The following is a 16,723-nucleotide window of genomic DNA, read 5'->3' on the forward strand; positions in this document are numbered from 1 at the left end:
GAATTATGTATCAATGTCTGTTTCATTGAAATGTGTGTGGTAATTTTGTAGTAATGCAATGAATATGAAATTACGTGCAAACTGCATTTTATTAAGTTTTTCAAAACAGTGTGAATATCAAATATTGGAATGAAGCATTGGATTATGCATTTATATAACTGCAATGTACTTAGCTTGCGGCATTATTGTGATCGAACTGCTACGACTCCTGTAACAGATGTAGGCGCAATTGCAGAATCAATGTTGTGTATCACCACAACTGATTGCACAGTTGATAATGTGATGTTAATAGAAGTTACCGGTATTAAGTTTTTCATGGGCAGCAGATATGACAAGTATTTGCTCAGGCAATACTGGTAAATTAGTCAACATTGAATAAATATGCACTAATTAGTCTTCTTTAAATGAGTCGATTAAATTACATTTTTTTTTGTTTACTTAAATTCAGATATCTTCAATGTTGCATTGAATTAATTCATGTAAAAAGTACATGTACATGTATTTATAACCTTTCCTTATGGTAGGCTCTGTTACAAGTAAGATGACCCGTGAAGATCCGGGGTAGAATAGGTCTTCGGCAACCCATGCTTGACGTATAAGGCGACTATGCTTGTTGTTAGAGGCAACAAACGGGATCGGGATAGATAGATCCCTGTAAATCATGGATAGACAGACCCAGGTAAATCTTGGATCGATAGACCCAGGTAAATACTGGACAGATAGACCTAGGTAAATCCTGGATAGATTGACCCAGGTAAGTCCTGGACGGTTAGACCCAGGTTAACCCTTGAGTGATAGACCCAAGTAGATCTCTGGATAGATAGACCCAGGTAAATTCTGGATAGATAGACCCAGGGAAATTCTGGAAAAAAAGACCCAGGTTAATCCTGGACAAACAGATCTTGGTAAATCTTTGATAGATGGACCAAGGTTAATCCCTGATTGATAGACCCAGGTGAATCCCTGGATGGACAGACCCAGGTATTGTAAATTAGGTGACGTGTACTATACCCTTCTACCTTTGGTCACTTGTACTTATCAACCACTCCTTTGTTCTGGGGATGATGTAGCTCTCAAAATCACAAGCCAGCTGGTTTGCTCAAGTCCTTTTAATTTATGATGGAATTAATCATAAATATACACACATGGTCCTCAGATATTTTCTTGTAGCTGGTATAACACATACCTAAAGGAAGAAGAGCCTGATAGCCTTTCTGATCAGCTGTTCACTCTAATACTTTTCTGCCCCGGAATCGCAATCTACAGCGAGAACCTCTCTGTTTAGCCGTCAGTTTCCGAATCCCCATACCACTCCCGGACAACTAACAAAATACTAGCGATGATAATTTTAGCTCCTCCCACCAAAATAATGTTCCAAGTCATACCGAAATGACTCATACGCTCATTTCAATAGAAGCTAATTTCCAATCCCCAAATGGCAGATTCAGTTTGTGCTATCAAACTCTTCTTGTCTAAAATAACTCAGTTAACTCTCTAAATTCATCAGTAAATCGAACATAGTTCATGAACCTAGGATGAAAGCCAGATACTATGTCAAAATGGTATTTACCAATTTACCAAGATATCCTTAATCAGATTCCAATCAAGCAATAATTCATACAATATTTGGCCACTTCAAGACTGATTATCTATATCATCTTTTCATTTGCTCTCTTGTACTTATATTACAAGACCAGATCCTAATTCCCTTTTACAGATAAGAATTTGTATTAAGAACCGATAACATTTTGACCTCTTGGTTGAAGCCTCACCCTGTACAGTAACCTTTCACATGTCCATTTCGTATTTTAACCTAGAGCCTGATAGAATTTCATAAACCACATTTTGAGTTAATTTTAAAACCCCTTTTTCCAAAATACCTTGGTCATAGTATATCCTGAACAGAGACACCCAGGTAAATTCTGGATAAATAGACCCTGTTAATCCTGGATAGATAGGCCCCCAAACTCCCAAATACTTTTATCCATCAGTGTTCCCATTTACCGGTAATTACCAGGTTTTTTGCCAGCAAAATTAGACGTGGACTGGTAATTCATGTAACTGCCAGTCCCATATAATGGACCGGCAAATAAAGTACCTATTAAATCTTTGTTGTTGAACAAAACATCGATAATATCCATATAAATATATTTTCAAACGAAGTCACCTTGTCTGTTACCATTAGGGTTTCCCTCATCTATAAGGGAATAATATTTCGCTTTGGTTCTAGGTTAGATATATATTTTTAGTGACTTTGTCTCAAAATATTAATTAAAAAAGAGAAAATTGTGGATGATGTGTAGATCTAACTAAGTTCAGAAGTAAAAGAAAGTAATCATTGGTAATTTTCATACATGTATATTTTTATATATTTCTTTAAAGCTGGGCCTGACAAAAACTTTGGGGGAATGGTAATGTTTAGAGTTGCCAGTCTACCCATAGTGGCAGTGTCACAAACTGGCAGGAACACTGTCCATATGTGTACAGGAAACATACATTACTGACACCCTCTTTGTGTCAACAGCTGGTGCGGAGTATTCCTTGGGTATAGTGACAAGAGGATAGATTGACAAGATCATCTTTCAAATGCTATGTTTGTCTATGTCACCCAGGCTCGGCAACAGGTCGCCGTGACATTGTTGACTGAGGCAATTCAAGTGCATTCACTCGCTCTTGAACCAAACTTTCAGAAGATGTCATGTATTCGTACATGTTTTGTGTGTTACAGGTTTCAAATACATGTTGTATCTATTACAGGTTTCAAATACATGTATTATCTATTACAGGTTTCAAATACATGTTTTATCTATTACAGGTTACAAATACACATTTTGTCTTTAACAGGTTTCAAATACATGTTTTATCTATTACAGGTTTCAAATCCAGAATAATAACTTGACAGAAGTTCATAGTAACCTCGCTGAAACAGCGTAGATCACCTCAGCATCTGCACCATGGGAGACATGAGAGAGACAGACAGCATCATCCAAGACGGAGTTGCAAGCCCTGGGGATGGAGATGCTCCTGAGGTCATTGTTGAGTCCAAGGTCCAGATGAAACGGTCCATGAACTTGTTTCACTGTACAGCTCTCCTAGTGTCCATCACAGGCCATTCAGCAGTCTTCATAGCACCTTCAACGATCATCAAGTATTCCGGCTCCGTGGGGATGTCTCTGGTGGCCTGGATGGTTGGTGGTTTAATAAATCTCAGTTTGGCCTTGTGTTTTACCGAACTTGGCACCATGATGCCTAAAGCAGGTGGACCATACGCTTTCATCTACAGCACATTTGGCTCCCTGCCAGGCTTCCTGATCCTGTGGGGTTATATCGTACTGATCTCAGGACCCTTCTGGGCCTTCCAGTCCAAGACTGCAGCGGTGTACATTGTGAAGGCTATCTTTCCAGGATGTGATGTTCCGGAAATGGAATGGGGTATCAAACTTTTTGCAGCATGGATTATAGGTGGGTGACTATTAATGAGTTTTCAAACACTCAGACTTTATGAGAATTGATATTGAACCGCTGCAGATGTATTTTAAACAGGGAATGCTTTCCTATTTTTCTTGGGATGTCACACAGGTGGTTTTGTCTCTCTCAGGTACTATCCTCGGCAATGTCAGTTTTGTATTATGTTTACGTTTAATCAGGGCCCATTTGAACATTTCTTAGCAACATGTAATGTTTAACAAAGGGTACATGCTGTACAGTTATTGGCTAACAATACATATTTAGCGATGCTGTGTATGATTGTAGATAAGCCGATCTCATAGATAAGCCAAGGGCTGTCAGGGAGCCTAGTGGTTAAAGCGTTCGCTCGTCGCACAAAAGACACAGGCTCGATTCCCGACATGGGTACAATATGGAAGCCCATCTCTGGTGTCCCCTGCGGTGATATTGCTGGAATATTGCTAAAAGAAAACCTCACTCACTCACATAGATAAGACTAGGTATTAACTTGGTCCTTGTAATCTGTATCAAAATGTTATGTGCAGTAGCTAAGCTGGACCCACAACATAAAAAACTATGTCTCATCATGCATGATCTTTCATCGGAAATAAAAAAATCTGTATTGAATTATGCAAGTTAATCCTGTCGTTACACCATTGATAATAAAAAGTGTTTAATTGTATGTCTGGACTCCATTTTATTAATTTTAATCCAACTTTCATTCAAAAATATTTACATTTACTTGTTAAATGTAGCAGGGTGTAGAGACATTGAACATAACATACCTTATCAGCTTGACCTCTTTGGTTAGGTGGACAAGATAAGGTAAATGGTTTGTTTCCCATAATGAACATTAAAAATTCTGAGGCTTTTAAATTTTTATGACAAGTGTTGATGAAACTCGGACATGTTATCAGCACCATGTCTAGTTCCTCCAAAATGAAACAGTAAGAACAAACTAATTCACCTTTAGCTAGTGACAGAAATAATCCTGTTCAATGTGTTTAGTTTGTGTTATGTTGACAGCTGTTACCATGGTTACTGGCATCATGATCACTGCCAGAGTTTACAATAATGTCCACTCCTGTTACAGTGTCCCTAGTGACTCTCAACTGTGTGTACATGAAGTACGTGACCCGGGTGCAGACGATTCTCTCCAGCACCAAGATGCTCGCCTTGCTCATCATCATCGCTGGAGGTATTGCCATGGTGGCTAAGGGTAAGCAGAGATGATCATCGCTTCTGTGATGTGTCAGTGCTGTGATGAATGGGTGGCCTCAGGACTGAGGTACTTTTAATTGAGACATTCGTGTATTTTACCTGCTGGAGTTGACACATGACTTCCAATTGATGCACATGATGTCAATCACTGGACTGTCTGGTCCAGACTTGATTATTTACTGCCCACTGTCATATAGCTGGAATATTGTTGAGTTAGACGTTTAACAACAAACAAACAATCAAACAAACAAACATGACTTGCTGACTTGTTATGTTACTTTGGTTGGCTCTCGGCGAGCATGCTGTGTTTGGTTGGTGCTCGGCGAGCATGCTGTGTTTGGTTGGTGCTTGGTGAGCATGCTGTGTTTGGTTGGTGCTTGGTGAGCATGCTGTGTTTGGTTGGTGCTCGGTGAGCATGCTGTGTTTGGTTGGTGCTCGGTGAGCATGCTGTGTTTGGTTGGTGCTTGGTGAGCATGCTGTGTTTGGTTGGTGCTTGGTGAGCATGCTGTGTTTGGTTGGTGCTCGGTGAGCATGCTGTGTTTGGTTGGTGCTTGGTGAGCATGCTGTGTTTGGTTGGTGCTCGGTGAGCATGCTGTGTTTGGTTGGTGCTCGGCGAGCATGCTGTGTTTGGTTGGTGCTCGGCGAGCATGCTGTGTTTGGTTGGTGCTCGGCGAGCATGCTGTGTTTGGTTGGTGCTCGGCGAGCATGCTGTGTTTGGTTGGTGCTCGGCGAGCATGCTGTGTTTGGTTGGCGCTTGGTGAGCATGCTGTGTTTGGTTGGTGCTCGGCGAGCATGCTGTGTTTGGTTGGTGCTCGGCGAGCATGCTGTGTTTGGTTGGTGCTCGGCGAGCATGCTGTGTTTGGTTGGTGCTCGGCGAGCATGCTGTGTTTGGTTGGTGCTCGGCGAGCATGCTGTGTTTGGTTGGTGCTCGGCGAGCATGCTGTGTTTGGTTGGTGCTCGGCGAGCATGCTGTGTTTGGTTGGTGCTCGGCGAGCATGCTGTGTTTGGTTGGTGCTTGGCGAGCATGCTGTGTTTGGTTGGCGCTTGGTGAGCATGCTGTGTTTGGTTGGTGCTCGGCGAGCATGCTGTGTTTGGTTGGTGCTCGGCGAGCATGCTGTGTTTGGTTGGTGCTCGGCGAGCATGCTGTGTTTGGTTGGTGCTCGGCGAGCATGCTGTGTTTGGTTGGTGCTCGGCGAGCATGCTGTGTTTGGTTGGTGCTCGGCGAGCATGCTGTGTTTGGTTGGTGCTCGGCGAGCATGCTGTGTTTGGTTGGCGCTCTGCCTACATGCTGTGTTTGGTTGGCGCTCTGCGTACATGCTGTGTTTGGTTGGTGCTTGGTGAGCATGCTGTGTTTGGTTGGTGCTTGGTGAACATGCTGTGTTTGGTTGGCGCTCTGTATACATGCTGTGTTTGGTTGGTGCTTGGTGAGCATGCTGTGTTTGGTTGGTGCTTGGTGAGCATGCTGTGTTTGGTTGGTGCTTGGTGAGCATGCTGTGTTTGGTTGGTGCTCGGCGAGCATGCTGTGTTTGGTTGGCGCTCGGCGAGCATGCTGTGTTTGGTTGGCGCTCGGCGAGCATGCTGTGTTTGGTTGGCGCTCGGCGAGCATGCTGTGTTTGGTTGGTGCTCGGCGAGCATGCTGTGTTTGGTTGGTGCTCGGCGAGCATGCTGTGTTTGGTTGGCGCTCGGCGAGCATGCTGTGTTTGGTTGGCGCTCGGCGAGCATGCTGTGTTTGGTTGGCGCTCGGCGAGCATGCTGTGTTTGGTTGGCGCTCGGCGAGCATGCTGTGTTTGGTTGGTGCTCGGCGAGCATGCTGTGTTTGGTTGGTGCTCGGCGAGCATGTTGTGTTTGGTTGGTGCTCTGTGAGCATGCTGTGTTTGGTTGGTGCTGGGCGAGCATGCTGTGTTTGGTTGGCGCTCTGCCTACATGCTGTGTTTGGTTGGTGCTCGGTGAGCATGCTGTGTTTGGTTGGTGCTCTGCGTACATGCTGTGTTTGGTTGGTACTCGGCGAGCATGCTGTGTTTGGTTGGTGCTTGGTGAGCATGCTGTGTTTGGTTGGTACTCGGCAAGCATGCTGTGTTTGGTTGGCGCTCGGCGAGCATGTTGTGTTTGGTTGGTGCTCGGCGAGCATGCTGTGTTTGGTTGGTGCTCGGCGAGCATGCTGTGTTTGGTTGGTGCTCGGCGAGCATGCTGTGTTTGGTTGGCGCTCTGCCTACATGCTGTGTTTGGTTGGTGCTCGGTGAGCATGCTGTGTTTGGTTGGCGCTCTGCATACATGCTGTGTTTGGTTGGTGCTCGGCGAGCATGCTGTGTTTGGTTGGTGCTGGGCGAGCATGCTGTGTTTGGTTGGTGCTCGGCGAGCATGCTGTGTTTGGTTGGCGCTCTGCCTACATGCTGTGTTTGGTTGGTGCTCGGTGAGCATGCTGTGTTTGGTTGGCGCTCTGCATACATGCTGTGTTTGGTTGGCGCTCGGTGAGTGTGCTGTGTTTGGTTGGCGCTCTGTATACATGCTGTGTTTGGTTGGTGCTTGGTGAGCATGCTGTGTTTGGTTGGCGCTCGGTGAGCATGCTGTGTTTGGTGGGTGCTTGGCGAGCATGCTGTGTTTGGTTGGCGCTCGGCGAGCATGCTGTGTTTGGTTGGTGCTCAGCGAGCATGCTGTGTTTGGTTGGCCCTCGGCGAGCATGCTGTGTTTGGTTGGCCCTCGGCGAGCATGCTGTGTTTGGTTGGTGCTCGGCGAGCATGCTGTGTTTGGTTGGTGCTCAGCGAGCATGCTGTGTTTGGTTGGTGCTCAGCGAGCATGCTGTGTTTGGTTGGTGCTCAGCGAGCATGCTGTGTTTGGTTGGCGCTCGGCGAGCATGCTGTGTTTGGTTGGTGCTCAGCGAGCATGCTGTGTTTGGTTGGCGCTCGGCGAGCATGCTGTGTTTGGTTGGTGCTCAGCGAGCATGCTGTGTTTGGTTGGTGCTCAGCGAGCATGCTGTGTTTGGTTGGCGCTCGGCGAGCATGCTGTGTTTGGTTGGTGCTCAGCGAGCATGCTGTGTTTGGTTGGTGCTCAGCGAGCATGCTGTGTTTGGTTGGTGCTCGGTGAGCATGCTGTGTTTGGCTTTGTGCCCCCACTCTCCACTCCCACATTGCAGCAGGGAATATCATTTTGTACTAATATCTACTGTAGACGTTGTTTTACTGCCAGTTTAACCAGCATAGGATGTTATTGCAGTAGCTAAATTCTATTTTTCTGTGTTTAATATCTGTAGTTTGTCGTGGTATAAAACTGTTCCCAGGTCACTGTGTTGTCAGTAAAAAGAATCTCACGCTCGTGTCCTTTATATTAAATATTTTAACACCAGTCCATTAAAGTTAAAAATTTTGAGGCTTATAAACTTTTATGACAAGTGTCGATATGTTTAATGTCAAAATACATTGTGGGTAAGATTCTGTTTATCATCCAAACCATCCTTCCAACATCTTCAGTTTGTAAATAGAGATATCGAGTGTCTTGAATGTAAAACATACAGCTACAGCATCACTAGCAGAGATAAGTGATGACAATGTATGATGTCACAATGATCAGCAAAGCATTGTGATGCAATTTCATTGTGGCAATATCTCCCAGGAGATACTGTAAACAGCTTTATTTCTGCGCCGTTAAAATATTGCGAATACCACACCAAAGCCAAACTGCGACGAGAAATTTTTGCGAGTTGCCGTGTTGAGATGACCCCTCGATTACCAAACAATAGACAGCTTCTTCCGAAGCTAGTTAATCTGAGGTGGCCGGAAAGTTGACCGGAAGGGATTGCATGGGGTAACAGTGACACTAATTGGTCTGTTTACACTGGCATGTGTGAAGTATTGTGTGACCATTCTGCATTCATTTGTGTTTTTAACTTATTGAGTAACTTGTGGTTTTGGTTGATGATTTCAACATTTGATGACGTGTTGCAATGAATAAAGTATGTATGTATTATTTATACTTATTTTTGCGTTTTTAATTTTTGCGATTGAGTCTCGTTCGCAAAACTCGCAATAATAAAACGGTTGCAAAAAATTCCCTGTTTACAGTATCACTTGCTCTCACCCAATCGCTATCTCCTGTGGAGGCCAATGTGGGATGATATGTGTTTGTACACTGAGACAGTATTATATTCCATGAACATTGTGACCATAATCTTCACTCGTGTTGAACAATACACTGAGTGAGTGAATATGGTTTTACGCCGCTTTTGGCAATATTCCAGCAATATCATGGCGGGGGATACCAGAAATGGGCCTCACACATTGTACCCATGTCGGGAATTGAACCCGGGTGTTTGTCATGACGAGCGAACACTTTGACCACTACCATTGCCCCAAACAATACAGTGAGATGATGGAGTAGAGCAATGTGTGATTGCAGGAAACACGGAACACTTTGAGAGTCCCTTTGCAGATACTACCACAGATACCGGAGACTTGTCCCTGGCAATCTTCTTCGCCTTGTTTGGCTACGGTGGCTGGTAGGTAGACTTCAGTACGGGGACATTGCTGCTAAGCAGCTTTATCTAAACGGGCATGTTTTGAGCTTCTTAACAGAACCTGACTGCCTTGGTACTTTGTTTCTGAAACCATAGCATCTGAGTGATATCCCAGACTTCTTTCTAGCTCTGAGCTATTTATTTCAAGGAATTGATCGGTCTATTGAAATGCTCAGATCATCTTTATGTCTAAATTTGTTTACTGTCTATATCAAAATGCATTAATTTTAGACTGAAAAGGTCATGAATGACCTACATATAAGGTGAAGGTCACATTGAAAGTGATTCATTAAGTATATTTCCCCTTTTTTTACAAATGCCTTTCCATGTAGGTATTTCTAAATGGTATGCATGAAGTGGTTTTCATTATTTAAATATATTTATGTGGAAGTGATGTGAAATAAGATATCTTGATACCGTAGGGAATCTGAGTGAAGTGTGTGGTCTGTGTTCCAGGCAGGTGCTGCTGTCCTTGTCTGAAGAGGTGAAAAACCCAGGAAGGTAGGGCAATAAGGGGAGGGGGGGCGGGGCGGGGGGGTTGAGTGAGTGCAGGGATCCACACCTCTTGTTCATGAGTGATAATTAACATAGAAACATAGAGAATTACATTTGATATAATCATTTGGTGATATGTTTTCAACAACAATAACACCACAGTCATATGAAAATGGTCTCACATTTATTTACAGTGTAAAGTGTGTAAATGCTCCTCATTTGTCCACAATTTGTTCATGCTTGTGAGTGCATGTGGTGAAAGACGACCATCGGACCATCTGATCCCCAACAGTGTACACCCTGCTCACCCTGTCAGTTGGAGGGAGGTCACCTTCTGCAAGTGAGTCTGGAAACTGTGCTGTAGTCACCCTGTAGGAGTGAGTGAGTGAGTGAGGGGTTGAGTAAGGTGGTGAGTGATGGGGTGAGTGAGTGGTTGAGTGAGTTAGTGGTTGAGGGAGTGATGGGGTGAGAGAGTGAGTGGTAATAGAGTTAGTGATTGGGTGAGTGAGTGAGTGTTTGAGTGAGTGATGGGGTGAGTGAGTGGTTGAGTGAGTGAGGGGTTGAGTGAGTGATTGGTTGAGTGAGTGAGGGGTTGCGTGAGTGAGTGATGGGGTGAGTGAGTGAGGGGTTGAGTGAGTGAGTGGTTGAGTGAGTGGTTGAGTGAGTGAGGGGTTGCATGAGTGATGGGGTGAGTGAGTGAGGGGTTGAGTGAGTGAGGGGTTGAGTGAGTGAGGGGTTGAATGAGTGAATGAGGGGATCAGTTATTGGGTGAGTTAGCGAGGTTTTAACACTGCTTTCAAAAGTATTCCAGTTGTGTCTTCACATGTTATCTTAATGTGGGAGGAACGCCAGGAAGTGATGCAGGTCTCAGATGTTTACCACCTGGAAAAAATCAGGGCAAACCTGGATTTTGAACCCACGTTAATAGGTTTCTGGCATGCCCAAGGGACAGTACTCTGCACAGCGAAGTGCGGCGCTTGAGTCTTCTGGCCCATGCCCCCTCACCAGTGGGAAGACATTGACATGATATTCATGACTCTCCTCATGTTTCAGAGTTCTCCCTATGTCGGTGTTCACAGCGTTCTTCATTGTGATCCTGAAAACAGTGCTGGTGAACGCTGCTTACTTCACACTGATATCTCCAGAAGAAATGGCTGCCTCCAGAGCAGTTGGGCTGGTATGTAGGAGACACGTAATGATCGCTACCCCATTCATAGTATCCAGTGTGTGTCATAGCAAACAATATCAATCTGGAGGACTAGTGTGTCCTTCCTATCATGGGTTTATCTTGGCAGTCTCAGAGGCTGATATTCTACAACACGCCGACAGTTAATGTTGAAAAATGCTGAATTGGAAACACAGAATTCCCAATTCATTTCATGTTGTTTCATACTCTGTTAAAATTCAAATCACTGGAGTGTATAGAAAGTTTTTTAAGAAAAGAGGAAATCATTTGGTGTAGTCTTATCAATTATAATGTCACAAACTTTAGGATTAACTATTTTTGGTATAATGAGATACATGACAATACACTTTTTTGTGAAGTTGTGACATGTTTAAAAGGGCGGGTGATATTGATGACTTGTTTTTGTTTGTAACAGTCACTTGTTTCACTCATCCCAGGATCTTTGAGGAGAAAAAGGCCTCAGAACTTAGTTTTGTGCTTTTGATAGATGGCCGTGCTAATACCTCTGAATTTAAGAAATTATGGATTGTAAAAAAATCAAATATAACAATTTTTGTCAAATTTGTCTGCGCCAGATAGTAAGAGGAAATCCTTGATAAATCTGTGAGTATCCCACAGGTCTGATTATTCCAAGACACAAATACTAGTCTCAACAATCTCTCAAGACACTGAGTATAACACCAGTAATATGATTTACAATTTTGGCCAATGGTTGACAGGCATGATAGGTGATTTGAGGTATGACTGGCTGATTTGAGGTATGACTGGCTGATTTGAGGTATGACTGGCTGATTTGAGGTATGACTGGCTGAGATCTGTCCAAAGTTTTATTGCTATGAGATAACTGTCAAATGGCTATTTCAATCATTTACTGATAGTATGGGGTTCAGTGAATCTGAAGACATTCTAGAATTGCTTACCATTTACGAATAATTGCAAATTATCTGTCATGATTGAATTGATCTTGTAATTGACAATCTTTATTGTAAAAGATAGATAATACGTAGAGCTAGGAATAGATCATTTTATGTTCCAAAAGGAGGCATTAGCACTCTCAAGAAACGAGGCATCGTTCAATTCAGGTCTTGTAAATCTTCACTGACATATAATGTGCCCAAGACCACCATGGTTGGCCAGTGATGTTACATATGTTTGATCTTGATTCCAGTTGTTTGTTGAAAGGCTGTATCCTCCATTGGTGCCTGTGATATCATTCCTAGTTGGAACCATCACAGTCGGTGCTTTGAATGCAGGGATTCTTGGACATTCCAGGTGAGTGTCAGGAATGGTGAGAATACAAGCACCAAGGTAGGCATCATCTTGTCCCAGTAACAGAAGCACTAGGTAGGCATCATCTTGTCTCAGTAACAGCAGCACGGGGTAAGCATCATCTTGTCTCAGTAACAGCAGCACGGGGTAGGAGTCATCTTGTCTCAGTAACAGAAGCACTAGGTAGGAGTCATCTTGTCTCAGTAACAGCAGCACGGGGTAGGAGTCATCTTGTCCCAGTAACAGAAGCACCAGGTAGGCATTATCTTGTCCCAGTAACAGAAGCACCAGGTAGACATCATCTTGTCCCTGTACCAGAAGCACAAGGTAGGCATCATCTTGTCCCTGTACCAGAAGCACCAGGTAGGCATCATCTTGTCCCAGTAACAGAAGCACCAGGTAGACATCATCTTGTCCCAGTAACAGAAGCACGGGGTAGGAGTCATCTTGTCTCAGTAACAGAAGCACTAGGTAGGAGTCATCTTGTCTCAGTAACAGCAGCACAAGGTAGGCATCATCTTGTCCCAGTAACAGAAGCACCAGGTAGACATCATCTTGTCCCAGTAACAGAAGCACAAGGTAGACATCATCTTGTCCCAGTAACAGAAGCACCAGGTAGGCATCATCTTGTCCCTGTACCAGAAGCACCAGGTAGGCATCATCTTGTCCCAGTAACAGAAGCACAAGGTAGGCATCATCTTGTCCCAGTAACAGAAGCACCAGGTAGACATCATCTTGTCCCAGTAACAGAAGCACCAGGTAGACATCATCTTGTCCCAGTAACAGAAGCACAAGGTAGGCATCATCTTGTCCCAGTAACAGAAGCACAAGGTAGGCATCATCTTGTCACAGTAACAGAAGCACAAGGTAGGCATCGTCTTGTCCCAGTAACAGAAGCACAAGGTATTATTTATCTTGTCTCAGTAACAGAAGCACAAGGTAGGCATCATCTTGTCCCAGTAACAGAAGCACAAGGTAGAAGTCATCCCAGTAACACAAGCACTAGGTAGGAGTCATCCCAGAAACAGGAGCACTATATTGTCAATGTGATAGTAAGTATGTGTTGTTCTTCCAGACTGCTGTTTGCTGGCTCCAGGGTGGGGCATGCCTCAGTTCTGTTTGGGATGATCCACCAGAAGTACCTGACTCCTGGACCCTCTATAGTAATGCTGGTATGTACAAGCTATGAGTGAGCTCGTAGAGTTTTGTCTGTCAATCAGGTGTTGACCTGTGTATCACCTGTACATGAATTCAGCAGTGTCAAAAGTCAGCAACCACAGCAGCTTCTGTGGCATCATTGATATTTCCTGTATAAATATTGCATCCTTGTTATGCTTTCTGACATATAAGTGGATGATGTTGAAGGTCCAATTATCTGTATTACAGGGGTTGTGTCTCTAGTATGTGTCCTATCCATCTGTTACAGGCTTGGTGTCTCTGTTATGTTTCCTATCCATATGTTACAGGCATTGTGTCTCTGTTATGTTCCCTATCCATCTGTTACAGGCATTGTGTCTCTGTTATGTTTCCTATCCATATGTTACAGGCATTGTGTCTCTGTTATGTTTCCTATCCATCTGTTACAGGCATTGTGTCCCTGTTATGTTTCCTATCCATCTGTTACAGGCATTGTGTCTCTGGTATGTGTCCTATCCATCTGTTACAGGCTTGGTGTCTCTGTTATGTTTCCTATCCATCTGTTACAGACATTGTGTCTCTGTTATGTTTCCTATCCATCTGTTACAGACATTGTGTCTCTGGTATGTGTCCTATCCATCTGTTAGAGGCTTGGTGTCTCTGTTATGTTTCCTATCCATCTGTTACAGGCATTGTGTCTCTGTTATGTTTCCTATCCATCTGTTACAGGCTTGGTGTCTCTGGTATGTGTCCTATCCATCTGTTACAGGCTTGGTGTCTCTGTTATGTTTCCTATCCATCTGTTACAGGCAGTGTGGTCTCTGGTGATGCTGTTTGTTGGAGGGTTCACCACAATGATGCGATACATCACCTTGTTCTCCAACACAATGAGCATGAGTGTTGTCATTGCCTTGCTGTACCTGCGCTGGGTGAAGCCTGATGAACCACGTCCATTCAGGGTCAGTTACACCTGTTTATCAAGCACATCATACTTTAGGGACCGGTCATTCATTATAGGGGGTGGGACTCAGTGGAGGGTCCCCAAATCATGTGACAGTCGCTAGGGAAGGGTCATAAAAAAAATATAAACATAGACACAGGGTTGGGGAAGATATGAAAAATTGGACAAGGACATGTGGAGGGTCAACCAAAAGTATGACAAACATAAGAAGGTCATTATTTTCAGTACATTGGTGCATCAAAAACCTCTAACCCAGACTTCTGTAATACATGATCAGTCCCTTAATGCATATTGGAATCTAGTGGTGTGTTCATTTCTTTGAAAAATGACAATTTTGATCTTATAATAAGTTGTCAGTTGGGAAATAGATGATTGTATTTGCTTCAACTTTGGATTCTTGACTTAAACAATTTTGATTATTGTTCATACATCACAGTGTAATATATTGTGACATAGTAAATGACAAATGTCAAATATATGACAATGCCTAGTAGAGATAGTTATCTGCCAACCTAACCAATTCCACTGAGAGTAATCTCCCCTTTATTTCAGGTACCGTTGTTTGTGCCAGTATTACAAGTGTTTGTGGTCACTTTCATCCTGGCACTAGCTGTGTATCAGAGACCAGTCGAGATGGGAACAGCTCTGTTCATCCTGTGCCTGGGCGTGCCAGCGTACCTCTTCCTGGTCACCTGGACAAACAAGCCGAGATTCATAACAACATTTATAGGTTGGTTATGATTCACTTGTATAGTTGGTTGGTTGGTTGGTTTGTTGGTTGGTTTGTTGTTTAACGCTGCACTCAGCAATATTCCAGCTATATGACAGCGGTCTGTAAATAATCGAGTCTGGACCAGACAATCCAGTGATTGACATCATGAGCATCAATCCACACAATTGGGATTGATGACATGCATCAACCAAGTCAGCGAGCCTGACCACCCGATCCCGTTAGTTGCCTCTTACGACAAGCATAGTCGCCTTTTACGGCAAGCATGGGTTGCTGAAGACCTATTCTACCCCGGATGTTCATGGGTCCACTTGTGTAGTATCTTAAGAGGCATGAAGAATTCAAAAAGGCTGCAGTTAGTAGTAATAGGTTGAGCAATAAGTTTCAAATTCTCAACAGTGTCAAGTCAATTTGCTGATAATAGGAAATTGTATGTCTTGCCAGTTTTGAATGAGGCGCCACTTCCTATATTTGACATTTGCCTTGTTGAGACTAAAATACAACACTTAACACTTTTGGCTTCTTTTTCATTTCAGAAAAGTTCACAATTGCCGTCCAGAAGATATTTTTTGTTGTGAAGACATCATAGTGTATAAGATATATTATGGGGACAGATGTACACTTAAAATATTTGAACTGCACACATACATGTTTATATCTGCATACCAATAGGCCTCTAGGATGTACTTAGTAGACTGGAGTTTAGTCAGAATAAGGACTACAGTCAGAATAAGGACTAAAGTCAGAATAAGTAGTACAGTCAGAATAAAGACGATAGTCAGAATAAGGACGATAGTCAGAATAAGTAGTACAGTCAGAATAAGTAGTACAGTCAGAATATAGACGATAGTCAGAATAAGGACTATAGTCAGAATAAGTAGTACAGTCAGAATAAGTAGTACAGTCAGAATAAGGACTAACGTCAGAATAAGGACAATAGTAAGAATAAGGACTATAGTAAGAATAAGGACTATAGTCAGAATAAGGACGATAGTCAGAATAAGCAGTGCAGTCAGAATAAGGACTATAGTCAGAATAAGGACTATAGTCAGAATAAGGACTATAGTACGAATAAGTAGCACAATCAGAATAAGTAGTATAGTCAGAATAAGTAGTACAGTCAGAATAAGTGCCTGATACAGTCATAAAAAGTATACCTAAGTATCAGCATCCAGTGTTAGTGCCTGATATGTTGGTATATACATGTATTGGAACCTAACTCTTGTCTCCACATGTTTGTCCTGAAGTGTTACATGTGTGAGGGTTACAACAGTCTCAGACAGGTCCTCGGCCATGTCCCTCAAACCATCACAGCGTGCACAGTCTCAGCACCAATTTCACCCGAGACTGCGGCTCAGGGTGTTTCATCTCATGAAGGATTTGTTTGTTTTTGCTCAAAATCATAGAAAGGGGAAGAGGCATGATAAGAGCTCTCTTTGACCCACTGGAAATGTCAAATAAATTATCATAAAATTACTGTAAGCTTGCTGTTATGATTGACTTCTAGCCATTTTTGTTTCCTAGACATTGTTCAGGACATAGGTAGTGTTAAAATGAGAGAAATAGGATTTTCCTTCAATATTTCAAGAGAAAATTAGCTATGAACACGTCCATGACCCACGATAAGCTGTATGCAATATGTTGTATTGCTTTAACCTATAGCTATATCTACTCAGGAAATATTCTTGGATTAAAGACTTTCTTGTATTCAATGTCAGAAAAACATTTCCTGAAAACCTCTATGAGCAGCATCTTTGACAAATCTAACCT

At 43.1% G+C, this 16,723-nt stretch overlaps 1 protein-coding gene across 3 annotated transcripts in view; it reads left to right on the forward strand.

Moving 5' to 3' along the window:
- The window catches only part of LOC139453962 (cystine/glutamate transporter-like), a 31,966-nt gene extending 16,192 nt beyond the window's left edge, over positions 1-15,774 (forward strand). For all 3 annotated transcript variants that reach the window (XM_071235417.1, XM_071235418.1, XM_071235419.1), the window contains 10 exons: positions 2,874-3,462; positions 4,541-4,666; positions 9,058-9,157; positions 9,632-9,676; positions 10,724-10,847; positions 12,025-12,128; positions 13,201-13,297; positions 14,072-14,221; positions 14,776-14,953; positions 15,490-15,774. In XM_071235417.1, the coding sequence (XP_071091518.1) occupies positions 2,955-3,462; positions 4,541-4,666; positions 9,058-9,157; positions 9,632-9,676; positions 10,724-10,847; positions 12,025-12,128; positions 13,201-13,297; positions 14,072-14,221; positions 14,776-14,953; positions 15,490-15,542 (1,485 nt within the window). In that variant the 5' untranslated portion in view covers positions 2,874-2,954 and the 3' untranslated portion in view covers positions 15,543-15,774. The remainder of the gene's footprint in view (positions 1-2,873; positions 3,463-4,540; positions 4,667-9,057; positions 9,158-9,631; positions 9,677-10,723; positions 10,848-12,024; positions 12,129-13,200; positions 13,298-14,071; positions 14,222-14,775; positions 14,954-15,489) is intronic.
- The last annotated feature ends 949 nt before the right edge of the window (positions 15,775-16,723 follow it).

This window comes from Haliotis cracherodii, unplaced genomic scaffold, assembly GCF_022045235.1.
Source record: "Haliotis cracherodii isolate W230 unplaced genomic scaffold, xgHalCrac1.p SCAF_10, whole genome shotgun sequence".
Classification (NCBI taxonomy): domain Eukaryota; kingdom Metazoa; phylum Mollusca; class Gastropoda; order Lepetellida; family Haliotidae; genus Haliotis; species Haliotis cracherodii.